Source organism: Branchiostoma lanceolatum, chromosome 11, assembly GCF_035083965.1.
Source record: "Branchiostoma lanceolatum isolate klBraLanc5 chromosome 11, klBraLanc5.hap2, whole genome shotgun sequence".
Lineage (NCBI taxonomy): Eukaryota > Metazoa > Chordata > Leptocardii > Amphioxiformes > Branchiostomatidae > Branchiostoma > Branchiostoma lanceolatum.
In genome coordinates, this window is record NC_089732.1 from 13,421,053 (window position 1) to 13,440,710 (window position 19,658).

General features: G+C 38.7%; 1 protein-coding gene across 1 annotated transcript in view; it reads left to right on the top strand.

The window, feature by feature from the left end:
- Window positions 1-19,658, top strand: part of LOC136444678 (cytosolic carboxypeptidase 6-like) — an 82,990-nt gene that overhangs the window by 41,092 nt on the left and 22,240 nt on the right. The window contains exons 6-7 of the mRNA XM_066442365.1: window positions 11,517-11,556; window positions 18,783-18,872. Coding sequence (XP_066298462.1) covers window positions 11,517-11,556; window positions 18,783-18,872 — 130 coding nt within the window. The remainder of the gene's footprint in view (window positions 1-11,516; window positions 11,557-18,782; window positions 18,873-19,658) is intronic.

Genomic DNA, 19,658 nt, shown 5'->3' on the forward strand with positions numbered 1-19,658 from the left:
CTTTTCCCGGACCATTCAAATCCATTTGGCTGGAAAGTGGGGAGCGCCTGGCTTACAGTTAGGAGAAGTGATCCAAATGGGCTTTTCCAGAAGATATTCGGCCCCAACCCTTCAATGACCCAGAAGAAGCCTTTGCCCAGATTTATCTAACGGAACAAATATATCTGCTTCCAACACCTTTTTCGTGGTTTAGAAATTTGTCGGGCTTCCTTTTTGCCGGGGTGTTTTTGCTTTGACCAATTGCAGATTTAAACTATTCAACATAAATGCAGTTGACTTTTTTTCTGTTAACCATGTTAGACTGAAGGCTTTCAAACTTCCCTGTCATGGTTTTAATTCAGAAAGACGACTGCAACTTGCTAACTGCCAGTAATAGCTAAGACAGCATGGGATCGTATTGATTAGTTGTCAGCGTTTTTTCTATTGGTCCCTTGTGCTTTGTCCCAGTGCATTTTCCGTTGCAAAGTAGGCAAGTTTCTATATTAATAGGAAACAAATGAAAAACGGTTGGATAGGACTGGCGTAAATGGTATTTTATAGCATCATGCAGTAGATCTTTCTATTGATAATGATTCATTCTCAAAATGGTAGCCCATAAGTATGGAAATGCTGCAAATGCTTTAAAATGTTAGGGGACTTTACCTGGTGAATAGAGTGGCCATGTGAAATTTCTGTTAAACAGTATTGGCTTGTTTGAAATCTGCTGTAATATCGGGTCAAGTCTGCTGGCCTCGGAAGGAAACTATTAGAATCTGGTGGCCAGTTGCCAAAGTCCCGATCGTTTCTCCTTCAAGGTGCACAATCCATGTGCTCATCTATTTTTGCAATACAACACCGCATATTCCAAATGTTTAAGGGGGTATTAGCCATCAAACGGAATCAATAAACGACATCAAATAGCCCGTAAAATAATCAATATGTACAGTTAAAATAGGGACATACGGATCAATAGGTACTGCTTGCACTCATTTGTAAGCAATTTGACTTTCATAGGCAATCTGGAATTATTGTCAGGGAGAGAAAAGTTTTTTTCTATAATGGCTAACATCAGTCTTGTTCTGTAAGCTCCTCTTGGACCGGAGAAAGTATGTAAGGAAAGTTTATTATGTGTCGAGGGAACGGAATAGGCTGAAGCAGTTCACAGTGCCCTTGGTCTCCCCTTTATGTAACTACCCATTCATAACCCATAAATTCCTTCACAGTCAAGGGAAAAAAGATCCCGCCGGAGTTATTATGCTACGACTCGGCTATGGTTACCATATATGGAGCCGGAATCATTCGCAGCCATCGAGATATACGCCCTGAAAAATGAGGCGAGTTTCGCTGCCCGACAGTCCGTGTTTCGGGGATGAAAGATCGCTTTCTGCTCCGGGGTTTTCCTGCGCTGCTAGCTATTTGTCTTGAAAATGCTCCCGCCGCAAAAATACAGCCCACCCTCTGAACTGACAGGCGATAGCCATCTTGCATATTCTGGCACCGAAGATTTCCTCTCTGCGTCAAGATTACGAGCGAAATCCAATTTCGGTTTGAAGATAAAATCAAACGTGTATTCATTGGAAAGAGCCCATCAAAATCTTTTCAAAGGCAGAGAAATCTGATGCCGGCTTATTTCTGCAGCCGACAAAATTCTGCAGTAACACATCTATTTCAATCAGTAAGTTTTGGGTAAGCTTGCGAGAATTGGGGCACACCTAATATATACCCTGATAACCGAGATTCGGGGACATTGTGGGGTTGATTGAAAAAAAAAAATGTCCAGTCTAGTTCCTTTTACATACATTGTATGCTGTAAGAAACTTTGGTCAAACCTGTAGTAGTGACCAGCTCTACATTCAATGTGTGTGTTGACAGCCACTCAAAAGAGTAGGGCAAGTAAGGACCATCTGTCCATTGTGGCCATGTTTTGTGGTCCCTTTAAGTTTATTTCCTCATTAATGCAAGCATGAAGAATCCTGTACATTGTGGCGACCTGTCTACTGACAGTACTGACAGTATGACCATTTTCTTCAGTGGTTACTATGATAAACTATTCCTTCACTCACTCACTCATTCATTCCTTCATTCATATTATAGTATAGACAGGTTTGACTATTCTGAATCAAAATTTAACTGTAATTGCCAACACAAAAATTGGACTTACCCAAATTTTTGACTGTTCAACTCCAGTATTTGTCAAGGAATTAGGTTTGACTGTTAGTAACCAACCAACCAATGAACAATGAAACCAAAGTCAATAGTGAGAGAGGATGAAAGCATGACTACATGTGGTTTCACTGATCACTTCGTGAAGAGGTCATTTGCTCTTCGGGCACTTACTATTCTAGAGTTTGGCTAGTCTGTATGTGGATTAGTCTAGCCTGTGTGATGAGAATTAAGTCACTGGACATATTAACCTGAATATGGAACTTTTCCTGACCTGACCTAGTCTCTTTCACAAACATGGTCCATCAATCATGTGATGTGGTCCAATGGTAGCGTGCGTAGTCCAGTGGTTAGCGATCTTGCCTCTGGAACTAGAAGCCCTGGGTTCGATCCCGGCTGTGTGGCTCACCCGACATGCACGCTACCGGAAAAGGTCGCAGTCTTAAGGACGGGACATTAAGCCGTGGTCCACTGTTCATTGTGCTTGTTGAAAAGAGCTAGGGGAATTTCCCTGGTACATGTACAATGAACCTGTAAATACTGTACATAGCGTCTGTCTTCTCTGTCACGACCAGTGGAAGATTAGCTCTTCTGTTCATTGAGTTCATTTGAGCTAAACTGGTTTGGGATCACTTTCCTTTCAACAAGTTGTCCACTGCATCTGTTGAGGACTTGAAGTTTAAGTTCCCTGAGGACAATGCTACTGTTTTAGAATATGTAACTGGTCCAATACCTTGTGTAAAATACAATGTATGTGTGTGTGCGACATGCCTTTACACGTTTGCCCACATGGTAAGAGTGTTCTGGTGCCTTGTTCTGAGGGTGCCAACGTTTCTATCTGTCCTCACACTAAGAGCAGATGAATATAGATGCCGTATTGATGACAGGGCAAAGTCAACCGTATCAGATACCGGTTACGGACAATGACGGACGACAGGAAATGGAAAGATTACATGCCATGTCGGGACACGGGAGCCGATGCGCACTCCGGTCGAATCGTATCCCCCCTGGATACGGGTCGCTACGCAAGTTGATTGGAGTACAAAGTGAATGGGTAGGCTCTAGCCGTCAAATAGAAAGGAATGAACAACCATTTGTGGGGGACGTGCCAGCTTTTTTGTGTGTCGTTGTTGGCAAAAATGTTTGCGTCCAAAGGGTCTGCATCATACCAAAACAAACAAAACAAACAACCAGACAAAACCTCCCCAAATTCAGCTGACATTTCATCAACACACTGTATACTTGACTTGTCTACTGTTTCGAGCCAACTGTCAGACTAGGTTTCTGTCACTGAAGCACTTCTCTCCACAACCTTAGTATAGTAACCTAAGCCTGACCCTCACTCAAGAATATGTGCAGGTTTGGACTGCATTCTATCATTTATGTATTTTTTTTCTGCAATTATATTGCAAACTTCTAAGGTATGATTTATGCAACACACTTTTGTTATTAAAAAAAAAACAACTGACATTGATTGTTGTCCAGTTATTGCAGCATGCTAACAAAAATATCTGCAATGCATATTTTTAGACAGTGCACTTTGAACATATGTATTTGTTCAAATGCTAATGAAGTTTAATAAATCACTACTGCCCCAGCCGGGTGCACCCCCCCCCCCTACGCATTTGTCATTACCTAAAATACTGATCTTTGACAGATTTTTGACTGTCCTATTTTTCCGACCAGCCTTGCATTCTAGAACGGCAGCCATTTTTTTTACCCATGATCCTGTTCAGTGGAGGCTTTTTCAGTTGTCTAATGTCGTAATGGTACCACAGACTGAATTTCAAAAAAACATTTTTGAGACAGCATTTTGACTGAATTGTACTACACTTTGGTTTAAAAGTGGTGTTGTTGTTTTGCTGTAAGGGTTATGGTGTTTGGCCCAGAGGTTCTGGGTTGGAATCCCCCGACAAGCTAACTATGTTGTCATCTAGGAAAAGGCACTTTACACGACTTTCCTCACTCCGCCGTGGTGTAAAAATGGGTACCTGCTTAAGGTACTATGAAGAAGAAAATAACAGTTTAATATTGTAAACTTGTGAATCAAATCTGCTTAACAAACAGGCTGGACCATGCTTCACATGGCCAGGTTAGAAATCCACCTGTATACTCCCAACATTTTGATTATCACTGCACGGTATTTCAGGGCGTGAAAGTGCCCGGGAGTAAATGATGCCTCCATTATATTGCGCGGGAATAGTGCTATTCGCCAGATTGATGGTCAAGGGGCAAATGGAAAACCCTTCCCCACATGGCCAAAAGGGGCAATGGATTAGTGCTCCGAACCTTTTACTATTATGTCTGCAATTTAACCGAGAGAATGGTGACTGTTACCCTCCAAAAATGGAGGCTTTAATGTAGCCGGTCTGTCTTAATATACATTTTTCAGCTTGGCTTATGTGTAATAAATACAAGCTCTTAGAGGAAGAAGCTTTGAATGCTTCCTGTCAAGAAGTAGTAGATTAAGAAAAAGGAATTTGTGTAATTTTTGGAGAGAATGTTGACTGTTACCCTCCAAAAATGGAGGCTTTAATGCAGCCGGTTCGTCTTAATATACATTTTTCAGCTTGGCTTATGTGTAATAAATACAGGCTCTTAGAGGAAGAAGCTTTGAATGCTTCCTGTCAAGAAGTACTAGATTAAGAAAAAGGAATTTGTGTATGTTTTGGAGAGAATGGTGACTGTTACCCTCCAAAAATGGAGGCTTTAATGCATCCGGTTCGTCTTGATATACATTTTTCAGCTTGGCTTATGTGTAATAAATACAAGGTCTTAGAGGAAGAAGCTTTGAATGCTGCCTGTCAAGAAAAAGTAGATTAAGAAAAAGGAAGTTTTGGAGAGAATGGCGACTGTTACCCTCCAAAAATAGTAGTTTTAATGCAGCCGGTTCGTCTTAATATGCATTTTTTAGCTTGGCTTATGTGTAATAAATACAAGCTCTTAGAGGAAGAAGCTTTGAATGCTTCCTGTCAAGAAGTACTAGATTAAGAAAAAGGTATTTGTGTAAGTTTTGGAGAGATTTTACCCAGTTGTATTTGTGTGATATTGTATGCGTGGGTTTGAGTACAGTTTGTTAAATATGGTTTTTGCTTCCATGCTAGGCAATCAGCGAGCGCTCGCAGTATGTAATACCTCATTGCTCCAATGATGATGAGCTGGTGCCCTTTTCTGCGGGGATGTCCCTGTTACGCAGAGGTAATAGTGCCCAAAGCAGGAGTGCTTACAAGTTTTAGGACGAAATGATGACGTTTAGTTCAACGGGTCAGTGCGCTATAGGGAGGGGCTTGATCCCTCATTTCAGCCAAACATTCGCCTCATATCTAAAAGCATAAAAGAGGCTTCGCTCGCGGCAAGACCAATTGCTTTTCGTTGATGGAATGACGGCGTGTAACCTTGAGAGTCTTTTTTTAATAATTTCTTATTTCGGAGAATGTGTTGAGTTTGTTATGAGTGTGGGCGAGACACATGGCTTTTGGTGTGCGTCTCCGTTGGGTTACACGTGCGCCGGGAGACTCCGCTAAGTGGCGTGTTCCAAGACTCCAGGTGACAGTAAACTCAGATGATAGATAGCCGCATCAAAATGCTAAGCTGCAACGTCTTATACCTCCCCTCTGCACCAATAAAATAGCAGTCCAAATGCCTTGAAAGCATTCGGAATTTGGCAGGGAAGCAATTTTTGGTCCACAAACTTGTTTTACTACACAACTGCTATTACCCGATGCCTAAAGCAAAATGCAATGGTGGAAAAGTAATGGTGATTAACCCTAGGTTCTTTACGTTTCCTCTTTATGGTCCAGTAACAAGCTCATTTCTCACTTCAGTCTACTACGTCAGATTCAATATTCTTCATGGGCAAGAACAAGTAATGATCACATCTTAAAACATCGCGCTGTCGAGATGTAAGACAATTCAATTCTGACTCATCAAAGTGGATCCTTTCTCTCTTATCTCCGCAGAGAATGGCTTCTTTGACCTTTCACAGATGCGTCAAATGTAAAGCCGTAAATGCACAGTTTGAATGCATGTTTTGACCCCTGGTGCACCTCTGACAAAGTGGCAAAGCACACACCGGAATGTGGAAAGTAGGTTATGCACGGTGTCACAACATTCCCGCATCATCAAACAGGACCAGACAGCAGGATGTTACATCGGTCTCAGAAACTGTCGCAGCCAATTTTTTATAAAGAGTTTGTAGCATACTGTAGATTGCTTACTTTTGTATCAGGAGAACTGTGTTTTAAGTTCACTGTCGAAACGATACTGTATATAGCACAGAATACATATTCACTGCATTTTGAGTTTGTGGTGCAAAAATCGTGAACATAAAATCACAAAGATTTCTTGATTTACAGTACACATCATCACCATACCTGCTACATGAGGAAAGCTACATAAGCCCTTGCCCTTCATGTTATGAATATGGAAATAGATTTGCCCATTAGAAAGTGAAGATTTATTGTGTGTATGCCTTGTTAAATCTTCAAGGACAGGACTGGAAGCGACCACATTTTTTACAGCCTCTCGGATGTGCTTGATTCGTTGGAAACTTTGATTTTTTCCTTCCGTGAAACGGGTGGTATTTTTTTGGGTAGGTCTGTTTGTTTGTTTGTGTGTTTCAACACTTATTTCCATATACTGGGCACATGGGGACACAGGCAGGAAGTTAGGTCAAAGGTCCAAGAAAGGTCCCAGAATAGGTTGTCAAGGTTATCTCATTTCCTGTCTTTAATTTCCTGCATCATCAATCTGTTGCCTTATGGGAGCCAGTGAGAAAGTGCATACTATTAGACAGAATTATTGAGCAATTCACAAAATTAAGATATGAGATCTTTGGTTTCTTGTTGAATCTGTGAAAAATGCCGGTAGAAGTTTTAACTACATGTCAAACACAGCTCATGACTGATTTTCACTGAGAGAAAGAAAGTCTTGGGAGACTATAGATTATACGTGTCATCATTTAATATCTATATAATTATGTACATTTGTATAGCAGTGAAATTTTTATTGATATCTAAAAGTGTACGTCGTGTGTGGAGGGAAATAATGATTATGCAACATTTTGATCCATGATTTGTTATCGTGATGGTTAGTTGACAAAGTCTGTTGCCAAAATCTGTCCACTATGTACTATTACAAGGGCTCCCTTGGAAATCAGTTACTGTGAATCTTAACTGAAGGGAACACCCTAAAGATTGATAAATAATAAACAAGACAGTCTTAGGAAACCTGGGTGAATTATGTATATTGAGTTGACAGTTACAGTTTGCCTCTCTGACTAAGGTGTAAGAGTTGTATTGATAATTGTTCATTGTGTCTGTTACGTCAAGTTCCATTCACCGAATTATCAAACAGGTTGTCCCGACAAATTTTGTATACAACTATTTTTAGCGTGCCAAAAATAGTTACTCAAGCAACTGGATAAAATTTTGAAACAGTCAAAAAAAATAATTTATCCAGTTGCTTGAGTGACTATTTTTGGCGTATCTTATTACCTGGATGTCTAACCTTCATCAACGTATTTTTAGCATGGATATACGGAACAAATAAGGTCATAACGCTGCATTGTCATCTGCCCCCAACAACATACTTTACCATATTTGGGCAGCTTTGCTCCTAGTACTAGATCGATAGCGGAAATGATGTTAGTCATTTATCGGAGTCCCCAGGGTCTGTCCAGCAGGGCTCTGTAATATTGGCCAATCAATATTATGATAAAATCTTGTCTGAATTTCTGTCATCTACACTGTGATGTACTGAGGAATATGTGTGCTGATTCGTAAATGCACTGAAGACCGTGGTTCGAAATCCTGTTTTTATAATGGTTAAAAAGGGACAGTTGAAGCTTTCAATTGTTTAATATGGAATGCCAATGGAATGATAAAATCTTGTCTGAATTTCTTCCATCTACTGTGATGTACGGGAATGTGTGTGGTGATTGGTAAATGCACTGAAGGCCGTGGTTCAAAATCCTGTTTTTATAATGGTTATGAAGGGACAGTTGAAGCTATGTTTAATATGGAATGCCAATTGAATGATGAAATCTTGTCTGAATTTCTGCCTTATGAAGTGAAAGATGGGAATGTATGGCAATTTGAGAGTGCCTTGGAGACCAGCTAGCCAGACAAAGTTTTAAATCGTTAGCTTAAGTTTATGTTTATTCTGGGACGGTTGACGCTAAGGTATATACGTCATGTAGATCTTGCAGGTGAAGACAACCAGTTGTCCACTCAAAGACAGGCAAGGATGGGTTGGTTTTCATCCCAATGTTCCAACATCCCCATGTTCCAACACCCCCTTGTAGCATGCGTAGTCCAGTGGTTAGCAATCTTGCCTCTGGAACTAGAAGCCCCGGGTTTGATCCTGGCTGTGTCGCTCACCCGACATACACGCTACCGGAAAGGGTCGCAGTCCTTAGGACAGGACGTTAAGCCGTGGTCCACTGTTCATTGTGCTTGTCGAAAAGAGCTAGGGGAATTTCCCCGGGACAATGAACCTGTAAATACTGTACATACATGTAGCGTCTGTCTTCTCTGTCATGCCCAGTGGAAGATTAGGTCATCTGTTCATTGAGTTCATTTGAGCTAAACTGGTTTGAGATCACTTTCCTTTTTCCCTAACCCTAACCCCCTAACCCTAGCCCTAAGATTGGGGTGCCAGAATGTAGGGACTATGGGACCATAAGGCTGTCTCCGCATGGTTGCTCTAGTCCAGCATCCTGCTTAACCATGCATGTATATCAGCCTGTCTACATCAGCAGGGTTGCACGGGGACATGTCGCACCTAAAACAAGAATTACTATCGATTTTCCATTTGTTCCGTGTGCCAAACTTAGTTAATGATTTTTCCAGGCCGCTGCCACTCTAAATGAGAGACATAATCTGGGAGGAGAAATGGATCGGTCAGATAGTGCCGATCCAACAAGATGCATCCAATTCCGGAGTGACAGGCCAAAATTACGCCATTGTTTAACAGATCAGTTTTGTCAATTCTGTATTGATTTTGCCTTCCTTGTGCGTAAGTATTCATAGAAGTACAATATTTGTGACGTCTTCTGTTAGAGATTGGCATGCACAATGAGTTTTTATCCACTGGATAAGGAAGAATTATGCAAAACGGACTAAACGGATCAATGGATAGAGCATGATCCATCGATGTTGCACTCAGAGTATTTTCAATAATTGTTTGTAAGGAATCCTCACTCGCCTGGATATTTGCGTTTTATTGCTGCTATTGAATTTTACTTAGGGATAATCTTTATTCAATACCACAGTAGTGTATCTGATCTGCTGTACATAATACATAATGTATATCAGAAGTCGATATCTATCTATTTTCAGTGACTTTGCTATAATGCAAGATTCCAATAATGTCATAAACATTATCAGACTTGGTGTTTGCTATCTCTTGCTTTTAGTTGTTAAGAGTTTTTTTGCTTATGATACCTTTTTGTAATAGAAAATATGGAAAAATATCTGCTGCAGGGATATGCTTGAATTTAGTATGTTAATACTTGATTAGATAGCTTTGAATTTTGTAACTTTTCTCTTTCTACTAAAGAGCTCTCTGTTAAAACATCTTGCATATAGGTCACCTGTCTATTGTAACTACTGAAGGGTCACCATAGACAGGATTCTTAAGGCTTGGGTGAATGGGAAAAGTAATTAATACATGTAGCTATATAATATTATACAATGTATATATATATATAGGGACCACCAAAAAGTGGCCACAATAGCTAGGTGGTCATTATACAGAGGTGGTCACTTGTTCAGGTTTAACTAAAGGATTAACCATTATAAGTGAGAAGAAATGCTGTTACAGATTAAAGATTAAAATTCTTAAAAAAAACAACTTTTTGAGCATTTTGACTTCATGAATTCTTTACTTCATAAAAACTAGAAAATAGTGAAATTACAATGATTGGTTATCATGATAAGCAAAAGATTTTAAGAATATATGATTTCATAAAGTTGGAGATTCACATGGTGATTTCTCTCATATGTTGTCCTAGTTTTACTTTAAGCTCCGAGGAATAAAATGCAATATAGATGTTATAGATTCACCGGGGCTTTTCCAATATGGGAATCATGCCTGAATGCTTTTCATTGCCCAAAATTGATGGCTGCCGTCTCTGTAGCTGAATTTTTGACCAGCAGTCAGCTATGAGTTACAAGCACCTTCCAACAGTTAGATGGTTATTGAATAATGGCTCTGAGCGATTAATGGTACTATCGAACACCAGGGACGCCCGCGACGATGGGCAGTTTGGGCCGCATATCGTTAAAAGATTATCATTCCAGAGCAAGAATTTGAAGTTATCAAAAGTGACAAAACTGCACATATGGAATGGCAGGACATGATAACTTTAAGGAATATTATAACTTAAGATCTGATATTAATACTAGTTTTGGTCACATTTCATGACAAGCTTATCGTTGTAGAGCAGAAATTTCAGCTTTATCAAAGTGATAAAACATTGCACATTATAGAATGGCAGATGTTGGTTATGATAACTCGAAGGAAATGTATGATATACACTGTGTTTTGGTCACATATAATAAAAGTATTATCAAAATTTGAAGCACATGTACATGTATATGAAAAATGTAACCAGAAATTGCACATAGAAATTAAAGAGAATAGCATTTGAAGGATACGATAATGTAGAATAAGAAAGTATTAAAAAAACTGAGATATAAAACTTCACAACTGGGTGTCATTAGCATGATAGTGGTCTCTTTTATATAAAAGCTAGATAAGAACAAAGTGCTAGTCTAAGATTAAATCTTTTAGATACTTTCAAGTGACGCTGAAGAAGAGTGATGGATGTCACCCGAAACGTCCGGAAATAATTTTCGTAATTTATCCAGTCGTAGAGTTTAAATCGTATATTAGTACTTTCAGTACGGTGAAGGTAACAACTGTTTTTACTCCTTGTCCCAGTGGTTTTGCGCTGTCTAGACAAAGCATCAGCTGTAACATTCATGACTGTCTTTATTCCTCTGTTGTCTGTCTATAGTTGATGTTGCGGTGATCCACAGTCTCGTGCCACACAGCACAGACCCCTTCATTTCTCTAATCTAGTCTCGCCTGACTGTCTGTACCCTGTCTGTGTCTGCCCCCCTCTCTTCCAGCCACCTGCCAATGGCAACCACCAATCACAATCAATCAATTCGATCATGTGACCCATGACAGGTGGCAGAAGTTGGTCAGGCTCATTAGGCAAGGCAGGGGGTCTGGTTTAAAAACTTTCACATCAGCTAATTTGCCAGAACCAATTTTAGACTTTGAAACAGGGTTTTCTTGCCGTATTTGATATAATCATGACATTATGACAGATACTAACTGTATCCTTTGTTCTTCCGTTATAGCAACAAAGAAGACTGGACCTTCTGACCATCACTGCACCAGGTATGTACTCCAGTCAGCCAATCAGCTATCAATACTCATCAACCAATGAGAAGAGGTACATGTAAAATCACCTGACAGAATAAATTAACATGATGAGAAGGAATGTCTCTCTGAGCCAATGAGCAGCTTTCAGGTCATTCATTGTCCAGTTAGAAGGTTAACACACTTTCGTAGACTGAAGTAATATCACTGTTGAAGGGTTGAATTGAAAAACACTGGACGTAAATTTTGATAAGATACATTGCAGAATTAATAGAATTAGAATAAAAATGATAGTAGGGTTGAACTGAAAAACAGTAGACTCAGAGGTCACTTAAGCCATGTTTTAGATTTGCAGGAAAGGTTAGATGATAAGGAATTTATGCTAATGGTGCCAGTTTTTTTTTATAACATATAAAAACATTAACAATTAGAAAGCTTGAAAATATAACGTTGGGTAACATAAATTCGGGATTTTTCCGATAATGGTTGACTGAAATCAATCTAGCAGAACAATAAACCATCCTTTTTTTCTATTATTCTGTCAGTATCATGTGCTATCTTTGCACTAATCATATATATGGTAGATTTTGTCTCTAGTCGTGCTGACACCATAATATTTCAACTTGAAACTACCGTCCGCCGCACGCACAATGAAGGTGCTGTCGGACAGGGGGGCACATTAATTCGGGAGAGAAGATTCGTCTTGAATATGTTACCGCTAATTACATTTTATACAGCAGCTATTCGTTCCATCCTTGGCTTGAGGAGAGTGCTATGGATATAGACGTGTCCAAGTAAAAAAAAAACACGAAAAAACGGCCGTACCGCACGCATCAGGCCTTCGGGAACAACCCGTGTGTTGAGTCGGTAGAACGTCACTCAAAGTTCACCCCCACCGTCATGGAAATTTGTTCATTATTCATCGGGGCGTTAGCTGGATGCCGTAGAAATGGTAATACTACTATGTCCATGTGTTTCTGCTTGTGCTAAGAGCAAACTTTGAGGAAAATATCGCCATCAGTCCACTATCACACACAACATTTAGACAAAAAAGTGTTCCTCGCAAACGTTTGTCGTCTGCCGAATAGCAGGATTCTGGGTAACGAATATGGCGGCGGGAAAATTCACCGTAGTGCCGTAGCCATTGGTTGTAGCAACAAAGAGGCGTTTTTATGATTAATCACACTTAGAGTCCAGTTGTAGGTTAGCAAAAGAGATTCTAATAAGTTGTATTGTAAATAATTGTGTTTAGCAGGAAGCGGATGTGACATTTGTCTTATAAACCAGCGAACAACTATGTACATATAATTCTCCCACGTAGCCCTCAAACTGTGACAATAAGGGACGGAGAGTTTTTGACGTAGCCAACTTCTAATGCATGGTTATTGAAGCTTTTCAGACAGTGTTCTGAATGCGTTAGTCTGGCAAGTTTGCATTTCTAGCGGTATTACTGATGTTGCATCTAGCACATATCCCTAAACACCCCGTTTTCGAAAAATCCCGAATTTAAGTACCCCGCGAATTTATGTTACCCAACGTTACACAGGTATAGCATGAGTACTTTTTAATTTTTTTTAATACTTTCACATTTTGTTCTTACAAGCAAAGAAGGAAGATCGAAAATATCTTAAATTTTCCTCTCAAGCAAAAGCAAAAGGATAAAGTCTGTCATACTCTAAGGTCTAACATGACCACAAAGCCTCTACTTAGCCAAAAAAAGCTACAGCATTCATTCTAATTTTTTGTTACCTAAACTATGAGAATGAAATCTGAAGAGATAATATTCTTCTTCCATGTAATCATGTCTGACACCTATATGAAATACAACGTCCCCTTTGACAATTTCCCCATCCATATTTTCTCCATTATTAGGGCAGACAGGTGCTGTAGGCACATTTGTAGGTAGCACGGTGATGGCATGCTGGAAATCTGACCCAATTCTGTGAATTATTAATGCCAACATCCGTCATTCCAAGTGACAAGACTGTCAGGCACACCGGCAAATTATTAAAAAATTTCCTGGCAATTACACGGGGGATCAGATGAAATTCCTGTGCGTGGAGCATGCGTTAATGAGGTCACTAGAATGGGGATACTGTTTCAGTTTTTGAAAGGTCATGTAGAAGTCGTCGACTTTCACGTTTTCGACCTTGTCAAATGCCTTTGTGAAATCGTGTAGTCTTTCTGATGCTAAAGATAAAGAAGTGGATGGGGATATTGTCAAAGGGGACGTTGTATTTCATATAGGTGTCAGACATAATTACATGGAAGAAGAATATCATCTCTTCAGATTTCATTCTCATAGTATGGCTATTTGTGATCTGAGCATGTAGTAGTTAAAATTTGCCTGTGTTGGTCGCGATGTTTATGAAATGCATCATGCAGTAAATTTAAAGTCTTGTGACAGTTACATAAGATATATTGCTAAATTGTTGGATGTCCGAGATTGCAAACCAGTCCTAAAAGTTGTGATGCATGCGTCGGTTTGTGGAACTAAATTGGGAGGATGCTGCCATTTTACCCAACTTAATAAAGCTTCCTGCCGCTATGAAAATTGGTCCCGGTGGGTCGCGGATTTTTGCGGAAACGAGTGAAACAGGTAATGAAGTGCGACAGGACGCCATCGCGCTGCAGAAACGCAACATGGGCAGGAGTCGCCCACATGACTTTAGCAGCAAACAAGCTACGTTTGGCTGCCCCTTGTGGTGATTTATAGACAATTACGCCGTCGCATTGGATCAAGGGGATGCTTGGGAAACGACGCCTCATACTTAGCCGTTGGGACACTAGATATTTTGCTGATTATGTCATCTCCCATACCATTGAGAAATACCGCAATCAGCAAATATGACATTTAAATTAGACAAGAAAGTCTTCATCCACAGAACCTTGACAAGTCCTTAAGGCAAGCCATATAGAGAAGTGGAAGTAAGCAATGATATCTCTATCACATCAAATGGCTACTTTATAAAGTGTCAAATTGCAGTGGCCCTTATAAGGTTTAATTAACTTAAACACAATTAATGGTAGTTTTTGAATTCATATGAGGTCAGACTTTGTTTTTCAAATATAATGAAGTATAAGATCATTTTAGTTGACAATTTGAATATGATTAATTGAGTTGGGTATTTGAATTTAAGGAGTTTCAAATTGCAATACCAGTAACCCTAATATAATGGTATATTGACTGCATACTATTATAATAGTAGTTTTTAACTTTATACCGTACCATTATTTTTCAAATAGAAATGAAACATAAGGGCTTTTTAGTTGACAATATGAATATGGTTCAACTGCTCATACATTTATCATTTGATTTCTTGATTAACGGATTTTTAAAAAAATTTTAGCAAAAAAAAAAATCATGAAAACAGAAGGCTGGGGTGAAAACTTGCACCTGATCCTGTTCACTCCCTGAAATTGTGTGCACCAAAGTACAAACTTTCCTATGAGATTCTGTTTTCCTGTTGATTTTCCAATCCAGCATTTAAAAAAAAATTCCGTTAACCAAGAAATTAAAATGGTGTGGCCTTACAGCTCACAAACTCGTAGGGCGAGATATTCTCCTGCTGTGACACCGACTTTACCAACCTTAATTACGAAGCAGTTCACACATTAAGTAGAGCCTACTTCCAGAAACACTTGTTTTATCGCATGGTTTATTGTCCAATAACGCACAGTGGAAAATGTCAGAAACTGTAGATCCTTTACCGTTTGCCGTATATTGTGCCATCTACTGCGTCTTTTTTCATCAGGGATTTCTTGCCCTCCCGAAGGGGTCAATCTCTCTAATGGGTGTGTAATTTGATTCTAATGGAATATAATCATCATGAGTTATTGGGGTCAGGGAGCCAGGGCCAATTTTTCGTCAAAAGCAGTCGAGAAAGTTTCCTAACGTCCTAAAGCTCTTGAAGCGAGTTCCTCTCCTGATGCTATGTGACAAGTTCTCGGTTTCCGCGGAGAAAGCTGTAAAATAACTCATGAGGTGTCAGGCCACAGAATGCCGTGCTTATTACAGAGTAATGGAAATACTAAATCCAAAACTCTGGCAAAAAGTTCAAGAACATGCACTTTCCAAAAAGGTCATATTTGTAAATTGTAGTCATATTTGACTTGAACTGCAGATTTTGATTTTAAAATTAAAACAAGTGCAAAGCTTATATTTTCAGGCATACCATGGGATATTTGTTATGATTACATTTCATTTTGTTTTGAAATATTGTCTTTTATACACTACATACTTTAGGTATGTAGATGATCCCTTAGTCGGTTCATTGGTGGTATAATTGTTGTGAATCCTAACGAACCTACCAGATGAATGAAAAATGCATTTCATCTTCCATAATTGTTTTTCCATTTTCCTAATCCTTCTTTGGGATGTATTACTGTAAATTCAGTTATTTTTGCAGGGATTTAGATTCTTGGTAGGAGTGGTATGAGGTTTTCGCAGCCAAGAAATATTATTGTACTATTTGTAGTACAAAAATACATAATTATTCACATTTTCATGGTTTGACAATGGAGAGACACAGCGAAAGATGTGAAAGTAAAACCATTGCAGATATTTAAAGATTCACAGTATAACGTTAATTAATGTACCAAAGTGAAATATCTTTTCAAGATAATCTCATGTTGTGGTAAAGAAACAAATTTTGGAAAAGTTTTTAATGATTTTCTTGCCTCTCAAGCTGATTAGCGCATATTTCCATCATGCAATTACAATATCTGTTTACATATGACACTAATTTGAAAATAACTCAGTTTCGCGTAACTGATTGTTGCGGAAGTGTTTACATATACGCTCCATGATTATTATTTCTGATTTATTTATCTCCAGTGTATTTGTTTTTCAATGATAATTCTTCCTTTATCATATCCTATGGGAAGAAATATTACGTCAGAGAAATAATTAAACTATAATTTTGAAGATAAGGAAAGCCTTGATTATTGTAGTAGATATTAGATATTATAGAGACTGATCCTGTGTTATCTGATGGAATTTTGCACTTGTTAGTGTATTGTTTCTGATTCAGAAATGCACAAAATCTAAATTTATTCACCCTAAAAATGAAAGATTTTATTACAAGAGTAACAACATTTCATCCTTATAGCTATGCTAAGGATTATTCTTACATCAGTTGTTAGCATTATTAGTCGTAAAAGTTTATGACATACTTAATGGATATTCACACATGCAGGCTTGTACAATGGAAAACTGTATTTCATATCACTAATGTACCCGGACGTTTCTGTGTCTTTCTTGTCAATCCTGACAAAATAGATTCGCTTACGCGGGTGTTTTAATGGATGTGATGCATGCCAGGTGGACATAACAGGAGTGACCTGTCAATAACGATTTACCGTTTTTGTATTACCGATTCAGTCAATTGTACTGTGAATTTTGACATTTTCGTGATGTTCTAAAGTTTGCAGTTTTTTCGGTGATCTCTCACTGGTAACTCATTATTTTGCAAATATGTACCCTGTCTTCCATTTTGTTATTACGGCTATTTAAACGGCAAATGCGGGGACATGCATACTCTTGATTTTTACAGTGGTGTGAGATTTAAGTGCCGCAAACTTAGAATGGATGTACGGTATGCAATATTGTTATAAAGTTACTGAATCTGCAGTTTTGCAAAGGGTCATGAAAAATTGATGGCACCGGAAATGCGCAGTCAGGGAAAATCCAGTTTGCTAAGTGATAGTGGAGGAAATAACATTAGTGTGACCCACTGTATGTTGGGATGAAACTGGTTACATTTTTCTGAGATAGGATGTAATCAAGAAGGTTCAATTTGCTTCTTAAAGGGACGTATTGTAGAATCTGGCGGGCAAAAACTACAAATAGTAAGAATTTGAAAAATCTACATTCAGATTCACATTTGTAACATATATGTTACTTATTTCCAACATATTCCTGTCATTTTGTCACATTTCCATCACTACTAAACGACGAAAACGCAAAACGCTCAAAGTCTGGTTTATTTGCATATTATTTAGCGGCCCCCATTTCATGATCTGCAAATAAGCCAGTGTAGAACGCTAAGAAAAATCCGAATCGACCGTTGCGGTCGGAGATCGAGCGTTAGAGGAAATCACCACAAGTGACCAAACTTCAGAACGTCGCGCGTTTGATTGCGTGTTCGGTGGTTTGTCGGAATGTTGGACAAAATGGCAGACAAGTCAAGCGGCGATGGAGATTGCGTATATAATTTTTTTCAAGATGTTCGCACGACGCTACAAAGTCGCATTCATATGTGATGAATATTGATGTGCAGTGTAGTCTCAACTAATGATGTAGAAAGATAACCGAAAACAGTGAATTTTTTTTAATGTTCTGATTACAATACGTCTCTTTAATGTTTAAGGAGGACATAATGATAAGAATGCCATAAGTTACCATGTAGGCTAAATATAAACAGATAATCAGTTATTCGTCCAGTGGAGGCAATGTCTATATCACACTTTGTAGTTGTTTTTCTTTTGACATCAAAATAAAAACTTTTCTGATTAGATTCAACAACAATATTATATGATTTATTCAAATAGCATTACATGAACACTGTACTTGACCTTGGCAGGGAAATCTGGGCAATTTTATTTGGCAACCCACCAACAAAATCAGTCATGGTCTTTGTTGTACACTTGTGTATTAATCACAAGTAAGGCCACACGAATTTAATTTCTTGGTAAACAGATTTTTTTATAGATTTTAGCAACAAAAAAATCATGAAAACTGAAGGTTTGGGTGAAAACTTGCACCTGACCCTGTTCACTCCCTGAAACTGTGTGCACCAAAGTACAAACTTTCCTCTGATATTCTGTTTTCCTGTTGATTTTCCAATTTAGCATTTTTTTTAAAATTCCGTTAACCAAGAAATTAAATTGGTGTGGCCTAAGGTATCATTTTAAAGGACAATAGACAAGTCATGAATGTACAATCATAGCAAATGGTAGCATTGTAAATAGTTATTCATAAATTTGCTAATGGTAATACGATACGATGCAATGCAATTGAAGAAAGGAACAAAGAGGTATGATCAAATTGAAATCATGTTTCCAGACTTTTTGCGTTAGGTTTACATTAATTTTTGCTTCCCTCCCCTTTCCACCTGCTATATTGATAATATGATGCAATACAATGCAATTGATAAAGGAACAAAGAAGATATGATCAATTGAAATCATGTTTCCAGACTTTCTGTGTTAGGTTTACATCATTTTTTGCTTTCTTCCCCACAGAAAACTTGGATCCCGATGAGAACCAGAGAGTCGTGTTCGTGACGGCTCGGGTACACCCTGGCGAGACACCTGCCTCCTTTGTTTGCCAAGGTACGCCTGCAACTCTTGCGATAAGCCTTGTCACTCCGTCATGCTGGGAAACTTCCACATTACACCATCCAACCATGGGCTTCCTACAAGTCTGCCCTTTAGGGCTAAGACACTTAGTAGAAGTAAAAGAGTGAGCCAAATGGTTATTAAAGAAATAGACTATCAAATCTGCCGGGTTCCTGTAGAGCTGCAATTTTTCTACGTTTTTGGCCTGGCGCTTTATGTGAAAGCAAAATGTCACAGACAGTACGTAGGCGGCTGCAAATGCTGATAGGAGGTGTGGAATTTCATGAACATTTGTTGTATCATTTAAATGTGTTTAAGAGAAGGCACCCATGGAAAGTCTATTCAAAAAGAAAAGGCAAAGGGTATTCCTAAGTACATGTACTTTCCACCTGCTCTATTGGTAATCATTTAAATGTTCTGAACCTTCATATCCTTTAAGCTTGAAAAATCTTCAGACTTGCCTCCCAATGAACTGTTAAGAAAATTTTCTTACAGGATCTTTGAATTCATGATTTGTTGTGTTTTCTTCACTTCTTTCAATTCATCGACTTCTCAGTTTTACAAGTCCTACGAATATAAAGTAGTATTTGGTTCACATGTTGCTAGGTAAAGATCTTCCTCCGTCATGTTAGGCAAGTTTGTCATCAATGTTTTGGAAAATATGCTTTAATTTGGACCACAGGAGTTTCATCATCACAATTGGATTATCTGTAAATGTAAGATATTTGCTATATATGAGTTAACAACAGTGTTTATTTAGATAACAATGGCATCGCAAGA